At 36.8% G+C, this 15,349-nt stretch overlaps 1 protein-coding gene across 2 annotated transcripts in view; it reads right to left on the bottom strand.

The window, feature by feature from the left end:
* The window catches only part of HGF (hepatocyte growth factor), a 57,230-nt gene that overhangs the window by 26,229 nt on the left and 15,652 nt on the right, over positions 1-15,349 (bottom strand). For both annotated transcript variants that reach the window (XM_027886305.1, XM_027886306.1), the window contains exons 3-7: positions 13,621-13,733; positions 12,870-12,984; positions 9,941-10,083; positions 8,123-8,243; positions 3,237-3,355 (exon numbers count right to left, since the gene is read on the bottom strand). In XM_027886305.1, coding sequence (XP_027742106.1) covers positions 3,237-3,355; positions 8,123-8,243; positions 9,941-10,083; positions 12,870-12,984; positions 13,621-13,733 — 611 coding nt within the window. The remainder of the gene's footprint in view (positions 1-3,236; positions 3,356-8,122; positions 8,244-9,940; positions 10,084-12,869; positions 12,985-13,620; positions 13,734-15,349) is intronic.

Here is a 15,349-nt window from a genome sequence, read left to right as displayed (position 1 = left end):
ATGTAGAGGGCAGTGCCATACGCCTGTGCAAAACATCCTTTGAAAATATCTGCTGGATTAAGCACTTTCAAGACCACTACTTTTGTATACTTCCTCATATAGATTACCTTATTAATTTACAAAAATCCACAGTTTTCTGCAGTGAAAATGCAGTTTTATATGTGAAATTTCCACTGACCTTATACTTTCTAACTGAAGATGAAAGAATCTCTAATTACTTCAGTCAACTTTTGCCTAGAAACAAGACCAAAGGCTTTCATCACAACACTAAAATAATTCACTGTGAGTTTTGTTTTTAAGTTTCATTTTGATCTTTACCTTTTCTTAAGGACTCTAACTGTGCTTTGGTAGATAGAGGTGATAATCCAGTGGTTTGCAGGAGATCTCCCACCCAACTATTTTATAAAGCTTAGGCCAGACTGCAGATACTGAAAGTTGCGTGGATTAAGTTTACGTGACCAACAAAGCCAGATGTGAATCCTCAGAACGCTGACACATCAGCTCAGGAAATGCCAAAGGATAAAGGTTTATAAAAGTTGCATTTGTGAAACAGTCAGCTGTAACTTAGGGATATTTTTTTCTTTCACAATAAAAACATATCCAGCAGGGGAAAAGAACAGATCTAGTATGCTACACATGATTCATATGTTATCTAATAACTAGAGAAGTGTAGGAAGCACAGTTTCGTTTTAAAAAAACCCACAAAATAAAACAAAACCCAGACCAGCACAAGCCAAAAATCTAAAGCAACAGCTCCTAAATTAGTGGATTAACTAAAAAATTGAAGATGATTCAATTGTATATCTAAGCCAGCCAGTGTTCACAAAGGGAAAAGACTTAGCTTTCCCTATTATCAAAGATTATCAGTAAGTCTCAATATAAGGATTTGAGTACTGTAATTCACAGGTAAGAATTTCAATATGTGTGTGACTTCATGGGTGCCTGACATAAAACAAGCAGTGGTCCTGTTAAGTTCCTTCTGTCTCTGGAAAACCTGATTACAGACACTGTCCAAAGTAGTAAATTAACCTCACCTTTTTTATAGTGGAATAGTTTTGATAATTTAACTACTTTGTACTGGATTTACAATGCCATATGATAGAGCAGAATAAGCTCAATTCCTCTGCAACTGGAAGTAAATTAAGAGGATTCTTATGCAACCCTTGGATGTCAAAAATTGATGAATGGATTAGAAGTGACTGAATCTCCAAGACATTAGACTGGCCTAAGCTAAGAACAACCAAGGAGAAAAAATTCTGAATTATTGGTAGTAGAAGCAGAAAACAAAGCTTTTTTTTATTATTTTTTTGTAAGAATCCTAAGTGAAGACGAAGAATGCCATGTTTCCTCCTTTAGGTAACAAGTGCTCACATACAGCTTCAAGTCATAGCCATTAACCTCTTCCCTTCCTGCCTGCCCCACTATTTATATATATGCTAACATCGTAGGGAAAATACAGATTACATTATGGAAATAGACTTTTTACCAGACTCACACTGTCTCTATTTTACCTGCACTTTAGGTACCCCAGTAATGGGTTATCTTGATTTATATATCAACAGCAACAAAATACAGAGAACCTCGAAAATTAAACAGTTATTAAAAATCACTCCTTTTGTGTTTGAGATTTTTTTCCACTTTTTGAATTCTCACATTAAACCACTTTCAGGTGAGCTTTATTGTTCTTTTAATTGATTCTATTGTCTTCTTTTATCCTCCTCCTAAGAGAGACAAATTAATTTTACAATGAGCCTACTGAAGTGACAGAGCTAGATGAAAAACAGAGTGTCTGGTTTCGAGGACAATTTTTTAACACTTCATTTTGGTCAAAGTTCGAGCAAGACGACAATATAAATTGTAGTTTCCAACACTGCAGATCTAAGAGAAACTGACTTTCTCATGAGCTAGTATGGCACTGAGTTTCACTGAGAAGTTTTAGAAGCTTCCTTTTCCTCCACTTCATAGAAAATCCAAAAATACTGTCTTCCCTTTTCTGCTTATTTTCCTGGGGGACTCTGCCACAGGATTGGGGCACATGAAGTTGAAAGGTTTCCACAGTACGGTTTCAGTTAAAGTTATGCCTTGTTTAAAGAAATTGTCTTTGTTCCCAAGATGTTACAAGGAATTTTGAGTAAAGATGATAAAAAGATCAGTTTAGGTGCTAAGAAACTGCCATTAATAAGACACTTGCACATTATTTCACTTGTTGTCCGTTCACTAGAGGCAAAAAAATGGCCCCCAAATATGGCAATGAGAATTATGTGAGATAAGATAGGATACTATCACCTGTAGAACCCATGAGCTGTAAATGAGGCAAGGAATTTCAGGGATGCGAATCCTAGTTTCCTGATTAAAGCATGTCTCAACAAAAATTAATTCTACCACCTACCTTAGCAACAACATTACCATGAAAGTCTTGAAAAGTTTTCAAGAGAGGTCCAATAGTTTTAACTTTCTTATTTTTCCTGCACTTCTCTAATTATCAATTTAACATCTAATTATCAGTAAAACAGAGCTGTCAGAGCTATCACCAAAGTTAAGATGATTTGGTCTTTGAAGGCAGAGCATGCTGCAGGATGCTCTGAAAATGCTGAACAAAAGCATCTCAAAGAGGACATCTGATATTTGTATACCTTAATGTCATTTTGATTCAATTCCCTGTCTGTAAAGTGAGGATAACAAATGCCACCATCTTGTAGCTGATGGATGAAAAGAAACTAATTGCCTGAGGGATGCTTTGATATGGAGTACTGAATATCAGAGAAAAACCCATGGGAAAATTAATAATTCTGTGTTCAGCATAAGGGTGGATAGTGTGCAGGACCTGAGGCCTAGAACTGCAAAGCAGTGGGGAGTTGTTGACCGAGAACACTGAGTAGGGATGGTGTGTATGTGCAGCTGCTCTCAAATGACAGTGCAAATGCCCAGCATGGCCAAACTAAGAATGTACATAAGGGCTCCATGATTTTGTTGCGTCACTTTTTTGGTTCTTGATTTTCCTACATTTTCTTGCAATTTCCAATGTGTAAGATTTACACACATTCCAGTGGTAAGCAACGCACAACTCTCCTGTCCAGACTAAACAGAAAAAGTTTATAGGAGACCCTTTTTGAAAACTATGTTTTAAAAGCCGGTGAAGGGCAATGAATGAACTAGCGGTGGTCCTATACTGCTTGAAATATCTGTGTCCAGATTTTGGAAAGGAAAAGGAAGTAATAAATTTTACTTGAACTCACCACACATTTTAATTGCACAGAACTCCCAGGGGGTGTTAGGGTCAAGAGTGTAGCACCACGGTCTCAGCTTGCCATCGGGATTGCGGCAGTAATTATCATCAAAGCCCTTGTCAGGATATCTGTAAACCACAATGAGAAACGTGTCACAGAAGTCTTCCTGGCAACACTGAACTGCCTTCTACAAGGTACTTAAAGGACAGACTTCAGCAGAGGTAAACAAGAACTAGTTCCTATTAACCTTGGTTTGATTGTGTAAGACGGATGCAAATACTCTTTTAACACTGTTAGAAAGTTAATAACATATAAACACTTTCCAAATATACAGCAGAATCAGATCTCCACTGAGGGGATTCCCTGCTGTGCTAATGCACAGGATACCGGAAGGGGTAACTCTGCTAATTGCTAAACTCTTGCTCTTGTGTCTGTCAACTGATGACCAGACACTGAAGCCACTCATTTTTTTGAAACAGCCCAATTAAGTGTGGATTATATAAACACTTTCTGCCATGCTGGTCTCATTAACAGAACAGGTTCTTCAGTGCAACAGCCCTGGGTTCAAACTGGAAGCTATTTTGAGTAGCAATGTTATTAGTGATCCATTTTTGTAACAGAGCTCATTCTTGGTCATGCCCTCATTTCAAGCACCGGGGGAAAGAGGGAGAAAAATAAGGAATTAACTTCTGTCTCACTTTATCTCATTAAGATTTGATATTCTTGTGCTATTTAAATGTTTCCACATTCCTACTGTCATCATTGAACAGTCAGACAGATATTCAAGATAAGTAGGGGGTTTTTTGCATAAATGTGCGACGCTAACATCTGTAAACTTAAAGAGAAGGAGATAAATGAATCTCTTTTTTTTTTCATTCTCTAGTGAATAAAAATTGTCTTGGTTTTCCAATTTTATTGAAATGTGTTGGTAAAAGAAACAAAAAGTAGATTTGCCCCTGAGGGAATAATGAAAAGTATGTAAGAGAACAATATAGTTAACTACCTGGGAACTTGAATCCATTTACAACTGCAAGCAGATGTGTTTCACAGAAGTGGAGGAAAATATGATTTACAAGTGTGTGTCTTTGCTAGGATGCTTTTCATGTCAAATGTTCATGCTCATTTTGACTCATGCATTTGCAACTTGATCTCCCATTCCTTAGGAAAATAGGGTTCTTTCTACTATAGGAGGGACAGGGACAGGATTTAAGTAGAATTAAAGAAAAAAAAAAGAAAACAAAAAAAAACCAACAAAAAAAAAAAAAAACCAACCAAACAAACAAAAAAACAAACACCAAACCCACAACAGAACCAGCACCACAACAGAACCAGCAAGGGGGAACCTCAACAAACAGAGAATTTATTGGCAGTCAAGAATGTGGTAGTTTCAGATCAAGCAACAGCATCCTGTTTTCTGCTAGGTAAAAGAAAAAGTGTAAAGGAACAAATTGTGTCCAAGGATTTCATTAGGAAGCAGTTAATGGGATAAGAATACAGCAGAAAATGAGATGGCTTTGGCCACCCAGTAGATGCAGTGATGAGCTTTGATGCTGGTAGAACATGTTCCATGTCAAGTAGCATGGAGAGTCCATTCCCTACCTAAGAACCAAGATGAGTTCAGAAAACAACTGGGGATTTAAAGGATCTACTTTCTAGAATACAAGTGTCTTTCCACAGTATTCAGACATGCTTCTGCCTTCCTTCATAGCCAGCAAGCAGCAATTCCTATTAAAAAAGGCAAACTAACATCTTTAAGACACAAATATTAGATAAACAATGACTGGGCTTCAAACTGTTCCACACAACTCAACAGCGAGGCTATGGAGGATTCCCTGACAGCTGATCCCTTTGCTCTGTATGCTACTCCTTCCCAAGTACATTTGGGCACAGACTCCTTGCTTAGACCTAACAAAGAGGCTGAGATTTCAGAGATCTTTCAGAACTCTACATATTCTACTTCTTTCCCCCTTAGAAACAGCAGTAGCTGTACTTCATTTATTAAACTGAAATGAAGCATCAAGATACACATCTGGTGTCAAAATCAAGACTATCTCAGTTTCTAGAGAGGGAGGAGAGTATTAGTCAAAGAGATAACATTTATTCTTTTTAAAGAGACAAATGAGATCTCTACCTATCCTGGAACTTGAATGAAATTTAGTATCTAAAGCCCTTCACCAATATTTATTTTCCCTTTCTTTTTGTTTTAAAAGAAACTTGGAAACTTGATTTGTTTATGGAGTAGATTTTCATACAAGAGGTATAAACCGGGGTATCAATAAAAGGATGCATTCAGTCATTCACCTCTTATGCTACACTTCAACCCTACTTTCCTCCAAGTATTTTCACAGGACATTTTCACAGCATAAAATACAAGTAGAAAAGGAGAAAAGTTTTCCCCCTCTATGCTCCTCTATGCCTAAGTCATTACCCTCAGTTGTCTTCCTTCCATGAGGAATAATGGTGCCTGTGAGCAGTACACAAAAGAACTAGAGCTTCAGAATACAATTCTGCATCCACTAATAGCTAAAAATGCGTCATGTAGGAGCTGTTTGGAGGGGTTCCTTCTGCTAACTTCAATCAAATCTGAGTAAGCAAGGGTTGGTTATCAATTCTGATCAGTAACTGATCTCTGAGGGGAGTGAATGTGGAACAAATCACTGAGGTGACAAAAAACAAAAGTAAGATTTGTTCACCCTAAGCTGAAAGTATTGTCCAACAGCAGGTAGATTGGAACATTTAAAATGATTACTAGCTTTACTTCCTTTTCTTCATAGTTGCAAGTGGTGAAGCCATAAATGAAAATAGGTTTAAATCTGCCCAGACTGTCCTTCCTGGTTTCCATGTTATTCACATTACACCTGGATGATACATTATAAATGTCTCTAGAGATTCCTGTATTTTAAAGAATTATTTGTTCCAAACCTCTCCTCTTATTTTTAACTTACATTACCATAAAAAAAAAGGCAAATCCCACAACATTTTTAAAATCTATTATAATCAAAGTATAATTTTTACTACCTTTAGTGATCATTCCATGAAGGTAATTAACATCAGTGTATTAGAAATGCACTGGGCTCCATTACTCTTCTGAAAGCTCATACAAATCAATTCAATCTGGATGGATTGCTTTTTTGATAAAAAAGCCCACTTTTATTACAGTTTGAAAACTCTCAAGAGGGTGTTTTCTGAAGGAAATAATTCAAGAAGGAAGATGATTGTTCATAAGACTGCTGTTAGTCTGAATAGTCATTTTGCAAACAATCAGAAATTAGTGAAGAAGTTTCCTCCTGACAGTAAAATTGTTACTATTTGTACCCAGAAATTCTACAAATGTTTCACTCCCAAGGAACAAAACTCTTTCAGTGACTTGTTCTAGAATGCAGAGTCATCATGGCTGGGCTTCGCAAACAAAGATTTGAGAGGGGCTCTACCCACGCTTGCTACAAGCGCGCTGATGGCTAAAAAGGCCAATGCGAGATAGACAAGTCCGGTTGCAGAACGTACAGCAAAGAGACTCCCCAGGTGATATTGCCGAGACGCGATTCTTTCTGCATTGTCTTTTCTCCTCGAGAGTGATCCTGCATGTGTTCTCAAAAGCAGCAGCAGCGTTATAGATGGTGTGTCTCCAGGCCTCCCGATTGGAGGCCAGGGTAGACCAATGGTGGTGATCAGAGTAAATGCAAGGCAAAACTCAGATTATCTTCAGTCCCAGTCTGCTAATACAAAATATTTATTGTAGCAGAGCTGTGGGATACCTGTTATTATTTAAGATGCAGATCATCTAAGCCCAGGGAGAGAAGAGATTATATCACATAAACTCTAAAACTTCAGATCTTTAATGTTTTGCTGAATGAGCAGGCTTTCTAAAGTCTCCCAGTATTCATATTTCTGAGTATAAAAATACTGCTTTATTTAGTGAAATACTTTAACATATATAAAGATACTTTCAGTGAAAGATCTTAATCATTCTGAGTTTTTTGATTCTTGGTGTCTTCCTCTGGCAGTTTATTTAATCCAATTTATAAATGGACTTAATCCAAAATCCAGAACAAAACTAAAATGAAACTGTAGTCCAGTTTAAGATGAACACAGAGGCCTTCCCATGAGACCTAACCTCCCACCTACCCCCATGCCCCAAAGTCCTTCCAAAAGGGTGTATTATAGATGACTCTTAGGTTGGGTGGCTTTTGCCCTCTAGGACAAACCCTAACAGGGATGAAATTTGTGTTGCTGACTCAGCTTTTGGCATTTAACATCTATGCTTAAATTAAAAATAGAAATCTTAGATAGAAATCCACAGTCATAAAATGCTAAACAGAGCGATGAACTCCTTTCCCACACTGAAAAAACATATGCAGTGAGAAAATATTTTGGTCAAACAAATTAGGTACTTAAATGTGATTGTATCATCCACATCTTTAAGGCTTTTCAATATTTCAAAGGGGAAGATAATGTTACTTGACATTATTGCAAGTTTACATTCCCAATTGTGTCAAGAAGTCTAACAAAAAATTTTTACTTTTAATCATTATTTACTTTAAGGTATTTTAAGCTAACTGAAGCTGCATATTAATACATACAGAAAAATTCAGGGGTTAAATTTTTTACTGACAGTGAAGCTAATTTTGATCCATTAATGCAGGACATGCACATCAGTATACTAAAATGGCATGGGATGTAGCCACAACTGCACAAAACAACCTCTAGCCCCCATGCTGCACTTCCATTGTGACAGTAGCCAGCCTACACTGCGGACCAGGAGCCCAAGCATCTAAAACTGGTGAATTCCATAAATTTCAGTTCTGCTAGCACCAGTTTTGCTCAGCTGTTTCCAGAATGTGTGTAATTTTGAAATTATGACCACATGGTCTTGCCTGGGGGAGAGGAGAGGTTACCTCTCTGGTCGAAATTTGTGCTTGTGTGGTCTCTGAAGATCCCAGCGCTGACACTCCTTGCCTGTCTCGGTGTGATCCATTGGCCCTCTGTAATTCTCTCCATTACAGGTCATGCATTCAACTAGGAAAAAAAAAAAAGCAGACACTAGTCATTTATTACACTGACGACTTGCACCACAAAAAAAGAACAAAGTAAAAAAGAAACAAATCACATCCCTGGTCTTATATATTGAAACCAAACTAAAGAGTTATAAAAAAATGGTACCTTTTTGTGTTGGCATGGGTAATGCCTTTTGGAATAAAGTAATATCTCTTTCCTAGATCTAATCCAGGGGCTTAAATTCAATATCATGTTATAGGACATACACAGTTTTGAGGCAGGTAGGGGTCAGCTGCCAGAGGAATTCATGTTTCTAAAAGATTTTTAACCTTACTTGTGGTTAATAACAGAGAGAGACACATATCTAAGGAAAAAGTATTTTTTAAAGATAATATTTTCCAATTAGGTATCAACCGTTATTTCAAATCACTCTAAGTCTACTATAATTACAGCACAAGTTTAAGTGCAGAATAATGGCTGAATCACAATTTTAGTGCATTACAATATATTTTTTAATTTCCCAGCACCTTCAGCTACATGTGATACTGTTTCTTTTTGGTGATAATTCTTTTTGGCAGCTTACAGTAAGATATATTTTCAGCTCTGGTTTGGGAAAGTAGAGGGGGGTAGAGGGAGAATGGGCAAAAGCTACCAAAGGGATTTGAAACCTCTGTTGAACAAAATTTAGATTTAGAAGTCTGAAAATATAAAATAAATTCACCATAATGAACTGTAGACAAATTTCTTAAGTACTCCCTAATTAGAGTAATTGTAATGAAGGATCACTTAGAAAGTACTATATTATGCAATTACAGATCTCAGTCTTCAGTCAAAACATCCTCTACCAAAGTCTTCATCCTGCAGTGAACTCCAGGTATTATCCCATTTGAAGCACACTTAAATTTATCTTTAAATGTTAGGCTTTAACAGATTTTCAAGGTCCTTGTAAAAAATTTTCTGCTCCCTTCTCTCCCTCCCTCTCTCCCTCTCCTTTTAATTCCTCCACAACACTATAGCTATTGCATGTGACACATTAGCAGGAAAATTAAAGGCATCCTATCTTGAGGATTTAAATGAGTTGATTGTCTGGAACTGAATTGGCTGATTAGCAAGATATAAGAGCTTAGTTTGGAGGTTAAGAGAAAAGTCAACAATTGTAATGGTGCACATGAAGTGTCTTTCAAATTCTGTGACTTGAAAGTCAAATGGGATTGGATTTATAATGAGTTATGCTTATTTCCAGCATTTATTTGAAAAAAAAAAAAAAAAAAAAAAAGAGCATGCTTATCTTGAGCTTTCATCTTGTAATTCAGTATCTAAATTTTCATCATAAAGAAGAGGAAAAGCTGATTTTACCATGGAATGGAACTAGATGATTTTATCACATAGTAATACTGAAACTATAATGGATTCACTACGGACTAGACAAGCAAAAAAAGGGTCACATTTGTGTGATCAGCACAATTACATTGTTCAAGCTCCTCCATGACCTGAAAAAAGCTGCTGAGCCTGAAACCTTGTTCAAATATTCCAGCATATTGGAACAAAACAAGAACTCCTCTTCCTCTAATACCTCCTTTTCTTGCTATGTGAATTATTCTTGCTGAGAAATCCCCTATTCTTTATCCAGAGGCCACAAGCAAGAGACTACTGGAAGTTCTGTGCAGCTGCTGTCAGCAGAGCAAAGGCAATTTATTGCAGGAGTCGTGCCAGGTTACCTTCTGAGCAGAGGGGGATGTCACAAACTTCGTGGCGCATCTCTGGACTGGTGGTGAAACACCACGGACCTCCCTCTTCCCCTCGGGGGTTTCGGCAGTAGTTTTCCCTCAGGTCTTTTCCCCGATAGCTCGAAGGCAAAAAGCTAGTTTTAAAATGACAATCATTACAGTATAAGAGCATGCAAACTTTGGGGTTAATCATACTATTTTTACAAATAGTTAGGAAAAAAAAAAATCACATTTCTGCTTCCTTCTCCCTCCACCCACCTAAACAAATGCACCCCCCACCCCCCACCCCAAATATCTGTCCATAGACTACACATCTTCAGTAGGGATTACTCAACCTAAATGGCCTAAATCTGGGACAATTTGCCTAGCCTACAGTGTGCTCTAGTGAGTTTTACTCCCATCCCTCAGCTGTCCAGAGCCAACTATCTGCCACAGAGCCAGAGGCAGCCACACACTCCCTGCTAGCCACCCCTGCATTCTCCTTCATGAACAGTGGATGCATAGGGGAAAAATTCACTGAGTCTGTAGCCATGTCAGACTTGTCTTTCCCGTGCAGGTTGGAATTAGAAAATATAGGGAAAAGGCACCTCAAATTATATCAGATATGCTATAAGAACATTAAAAAAAAAGTCTCAATGGATAGCATTAAAAACACAAGATGAGTCAGATAAGCAAATGGCTTCAACAGGTACTGAAGCAACATTCTTGAGAGAGGAAAAGTTGAGTTGCAGTGAAGACACGTCCAGAAATGGAAGAAAGGGCCACTCCTAAAATTGTTTGATGATTTAGTTCAACTACATTAGGTAAGGAAAAAAGAAAAAAAGCCAAAAAACTGAAGCCAGTAAGAGTAATGGTAAAAACAGATTCAACCACACTAAAGTTACGGAAATTAGCCAAATGCCTCTGAAGTACTGGTCTACTCTTTGACCATTTTTCTTTGAACCTTTTTTACACTGGCTTTATCCATTTAATATTCTCTAAAAGTCCTGAAATCTGTACTAGGATGGAGATGAAAATAATAGTACCCTGGGTTTTGCTTGGAGTCTCTGTGTTCTACTGGAATAGAAATCAATAAAAATACTACTCATTAGATTCAAGCACAACTTTAGTCAGTAGTTCTTTCTATTCTGTCTAGAAAGAGAATTAAAAATCATTAAAGTACATTCTCCTTTAAATATGAAATGGGGATTTATTTTCCAATGGCATATTGTGATAATCAGATGTTGAGAAAAACTGACCTAGAAATCTAAGCCTTTTCTACTAATAAGTTCCAAACACACCACTACTGTCTGCTTCTTTCCATCTCCCTCATGTCTCTGATGATGAAATCATATTTTCTGATGTTGAAAAACAAAATTAGCATGCAGCCACCTCATTTATCCGGTGACCTTTAAAAAATTAAACTTATTGCACAAGGCAGGAGAAAAGTCATTTTCATAAAATTCATCATAGAAGAGTGGCTGTCCAAATGTGATAAAACTGTGTATGTTGTGTATTAAAATGCAATTCAATGATAATGCGCACTATAAAGACGCTTTCTCTAATTATATAAAGTCATATGCATATGATATAGAATAAATACTCAGTCTTGCTTAGTTTGTAATCATTTAGAATTCTTTCCATTCTGAAAGATGAAGATTGTATACTTCAAGGTGTTAAGTCTCAAGAGGTCACTGCTGTGGGACCTGGTGATATTTATGATATGCTCCCAGTCAAGAACATGTCTGGCCCCATTCTGAAAGTCAGACACACTACCATCGATACTGTAAGCAGCCAAGTCCAGTAAGTCCAAGCCTGAGGCTCAGCTTTGTAACACATCATAAGAGGAGAGAACCCAAGTATCCTTTGCCTTTTAATGTTGTTCCAAGATATCATCTTGTACACTGGATTGATTTGGTCAAGACAGGACTGAACAGTTCCTCAGCCCAGTTCCTCATTAGCGATCTCCAGTTTGGCTCCTCCTAAGAAAAGTGCTGATGCTGGGAGTCTGGAGCAAAAGGCAGCAACATTGACAGGAAACTTTTGGGTGAGAGGACAGTTTAGTTTTGTCTCTTCAAGTTTTATTATCTAAATGACTAAAACCAATACGAAAAGGTTCAAAGAGAAATGGTCAAAAAGTAGACCAGTACTTCATAGCCCTATAACTAGTCTCCAGCAATGTTTGTTGTGGATGAATCTGTTTTTATCATTACTCTTACTGGCTTCATGTTTTGGCTTTGTTCTCTTTTCCTTAGACAATGGAGTCTAATGAGTTTTACCCTCAAAATGTAGATTTGGCCTCAGTTTTTCAATATATCAGGTCTTAAACTGAAAAGTTAAGTCCCATACCTGCTACATCAGTCTTTAGTTATTGCTGGTATGATCTGAAGGAAAGGATTTCAATAGTCTCTTCAGTCCTTTCCATGTATTTGTTGCCTGGCCTAAGTGCTCTACAGAGTTTAACATATTCAACAAATAAAAGAGAATTGACACTAACTATGCAAACTATAGTAACAATAATTATATACTAAACAAATAGGTGGGCTAATATCCCCCACTTCCTAATAACAGAGTTTTTAAAATTACTCATTCCCTTGGAGTCAATTAGAAAATTGTGATAAACTTCCAGACCCCAGGATGAAGTTATGCAGATGTTTTGTTCCTGTCAGTAACTAAGAGATCAAAAGAATATAAACAGCTAAAAACACTGACACAGGAACGGAAGGGATACAGACACACAGGCTGGCATTAAAAGAGACCTCTTTGGAGAAAGTCCAAGAAGGTAAGGATTTTCTGGGATTTGGAGAATGGCATCTCTTGGAGAAAGGCAAGAAAATATCTAAGAGATTTTGTTTTCTAAGGTTAGTTTTCCTATAAATTCTTATGCTTTATGGAAGCTGTCTCAACACTATTCCCATTGTCTCTGCGCCTGAACTCTTACCTGTGCTCATGGGGGATCATTGAATTCCAGGCCTGACACTGGATACCACTTTTGGTAACAGATATTGTTCCTTTATAGTCTGCTCCTTTTCCGATGATACAATTCCTGACATAGTCTATTGAAATAAAAGGGAAGACAATTAAGGTTTTGGTTAATGCATTAAAAACTAAAGTTCATGATCTCTTTTCTAATAAATTATGTTATAGTAAATATTCTAACAAATTATATTATTAAAAATAATATAATTTCATAGCCTTTAAATTCCTAATTATTCAAAATACTGCTTAGTTGTTGACATACCTTCATGTCTTTTTTTTTTTTTTTTTCCAAAATATGGATCACTAACTGACCTAAAAAACTCTCCTGAAAATGTTTCCAACATGTCTAATTAAACAAAACTCTTTAAGTCTGATGACTTAAGTCTCCCACTCATTAATGAGGTAAATAAGAACAATATTAAGTAAAAAATGTTAATATACAGCTGAGTTTTTAAGTAGAAAGTAGCAATTCAGACTAGTATGTATGATGGTAGGCAAATATGTACATTGGAAAATTGACCAAGTATATAGAGAAACTTGCATAACAACAAACTCAGGATATGTGTAAATAAAACTGTAAGATGCAGCTTTCAAAATTCATAAAACTGTCCCATGCCCAGGATGTTCCTACGGTAAAAAATCACTGACTGACCTCAGGGGTTCTTTTCCCCCCACATTGCTGGAAAAACAAAATCAGTAAATAAATCAGTTACCCTTCTTTTCATACAGATCAAACGCATGGTCTTGCTTCTTTCTCACACCATTTGTCAAGCTGTTGAAGGATAACCAATGGCACCGTTTTGTAACTCTGTCATAAGCAAAGGCCCTGAAAAGAAAATCTCGATGAGAAAAAAAATCTCTGTGTGGTTTATAATAATGACACATGGCCTGCCAAAGAGCATGCAATGACATCAGATTTATTTTTACTGGGAAAGTCAGAGAAACATTCCAAATTACTATTTAAACCCACAACTCTGCTGACAAGAGCAAAGAAACAAAGAAATTAAATTGATGTGGCCATTACATTAAATACCAGCTTAGTTGTTCACACTAATCTAAGAGTTCCCTTGTCATTAAAGATCTTTATTTTAAAAGTGAGATAAATGTGACTGAGACAGCATTGGTGTCCCCAGTTATGTTACTTTCTGGGGAAAAAAAAAGGAAGACTCTAAACCATCTTTTTTTTGCTAAGCTTACAATACGGCTCTGAAATAGTTCAGTATCTCACACTGATAGCTTGAGGAAAATTCAAGCACAAGAAATCTGTTTCTTAACTAGATCAACAGAGCTGCCTAAAATTGAGATTCTTTTCATTTTTATGAATAAACTTAGCTGTGACAGCGCGCCTATAGTTTGTCCTTGCCTTGTTTTTGTTTTCTTCTTTTCTCTTAACTGCTTTCAAGGATAGAGTACAATGTGTGCTGAATTGACTGGGTTTAGGGGAGAGGAAGAAAGACAAACAGAAATCAGGAGAGCAAAAACACCTTCTTTCAATATTTGAAATGAAACACGAAGACCTTTTTCTCTTAACATCATTTTGAAATGATAGACTTTAAGTGTAGGTAAAATATTTTGAAGGATTTTAAGAACACAATTGACTACCTTGGAGGGGGCAACAATTATTCCAAAAAGGAAAGAAAAATAAGACAAAAAAAAAAAACCTCCACAGATGTTTTTTCCTTAACTTTTTTCATTAGAACCAAATAACAAATCACTAACATCATAATAACCTACCACAAAATCTACATTTCTGTCAGTCATCCCATACCTTCTGAGATACGTTATTCTGATCTGAGAAGGTATTTTAATACTACTTGATAATACTGAAGAGACTCTCAGATTTCTTACACTTCACTCATACTTTGGCTGTGCCATATTCCTGACCACTGCACCCCTCAAAAAAAACTGTTTGATCTTCATTTAGTTCGCCATACAAGCTTTCTAGTGTGAGATCTTGATGACTTCTCTTAAAAATATTACAAGATCCAATCCAATCTCTCCAGTCTTCTCCCTTTCAAACATCATCTTCATTATCGTTTCCATCACCAAACAGATTTTTCATCCAACTGCTCTCTCTACTCTGTAGACTCCAAATGTTTCCAACCTGTTAACCTTCATCCTTCTGCCATTGTGCAGCCTTCTGTTCTCTTCTGGCTGATTCTCAAATATGAGCATATCCAAGTGCCTCTAACTCCATCTTCACAAAAATATCCTTGACCTTCCCTGCCTTTCAGATTACATCCTCCTTTCCACTCCTCCCTCCTAAAGTGGGAATGCAGAATGCACTGTTTACAAACAATTCTTTCATTTTTTGCCTTTCAGTTGCCTTTTGGTTTCTTTCCAGTTTGGCTTCAACCACTCCTGCACATAAAAGTTTCTAACAATCTTTTCTTGGACCCAAATCTGGAGATCTTTTATGCTTCCAAAGTCAACATATTTGAG

This window comes from Empidonax traillii, unplaced genomic scaffold, assembly GCF_003031625.1.
Source record: "Empidonax traillii isolate 1590-97213 ecotype Southwest subspecies unplaced genomic scaffold, ASM303162v1 scaffold185:size1678824, whole genome shotgun sequence".
Classification (NCBI taxonomy): domain Eukaryota; kingdom Metazoa; phylum Chordata; class Aves; order Passeriformes; family Tyrannidae; genus Empidonax; species Empidonax traillii.
This window is presented reverse-complemented; position numbering and strand designations above follow the sequence as displayed.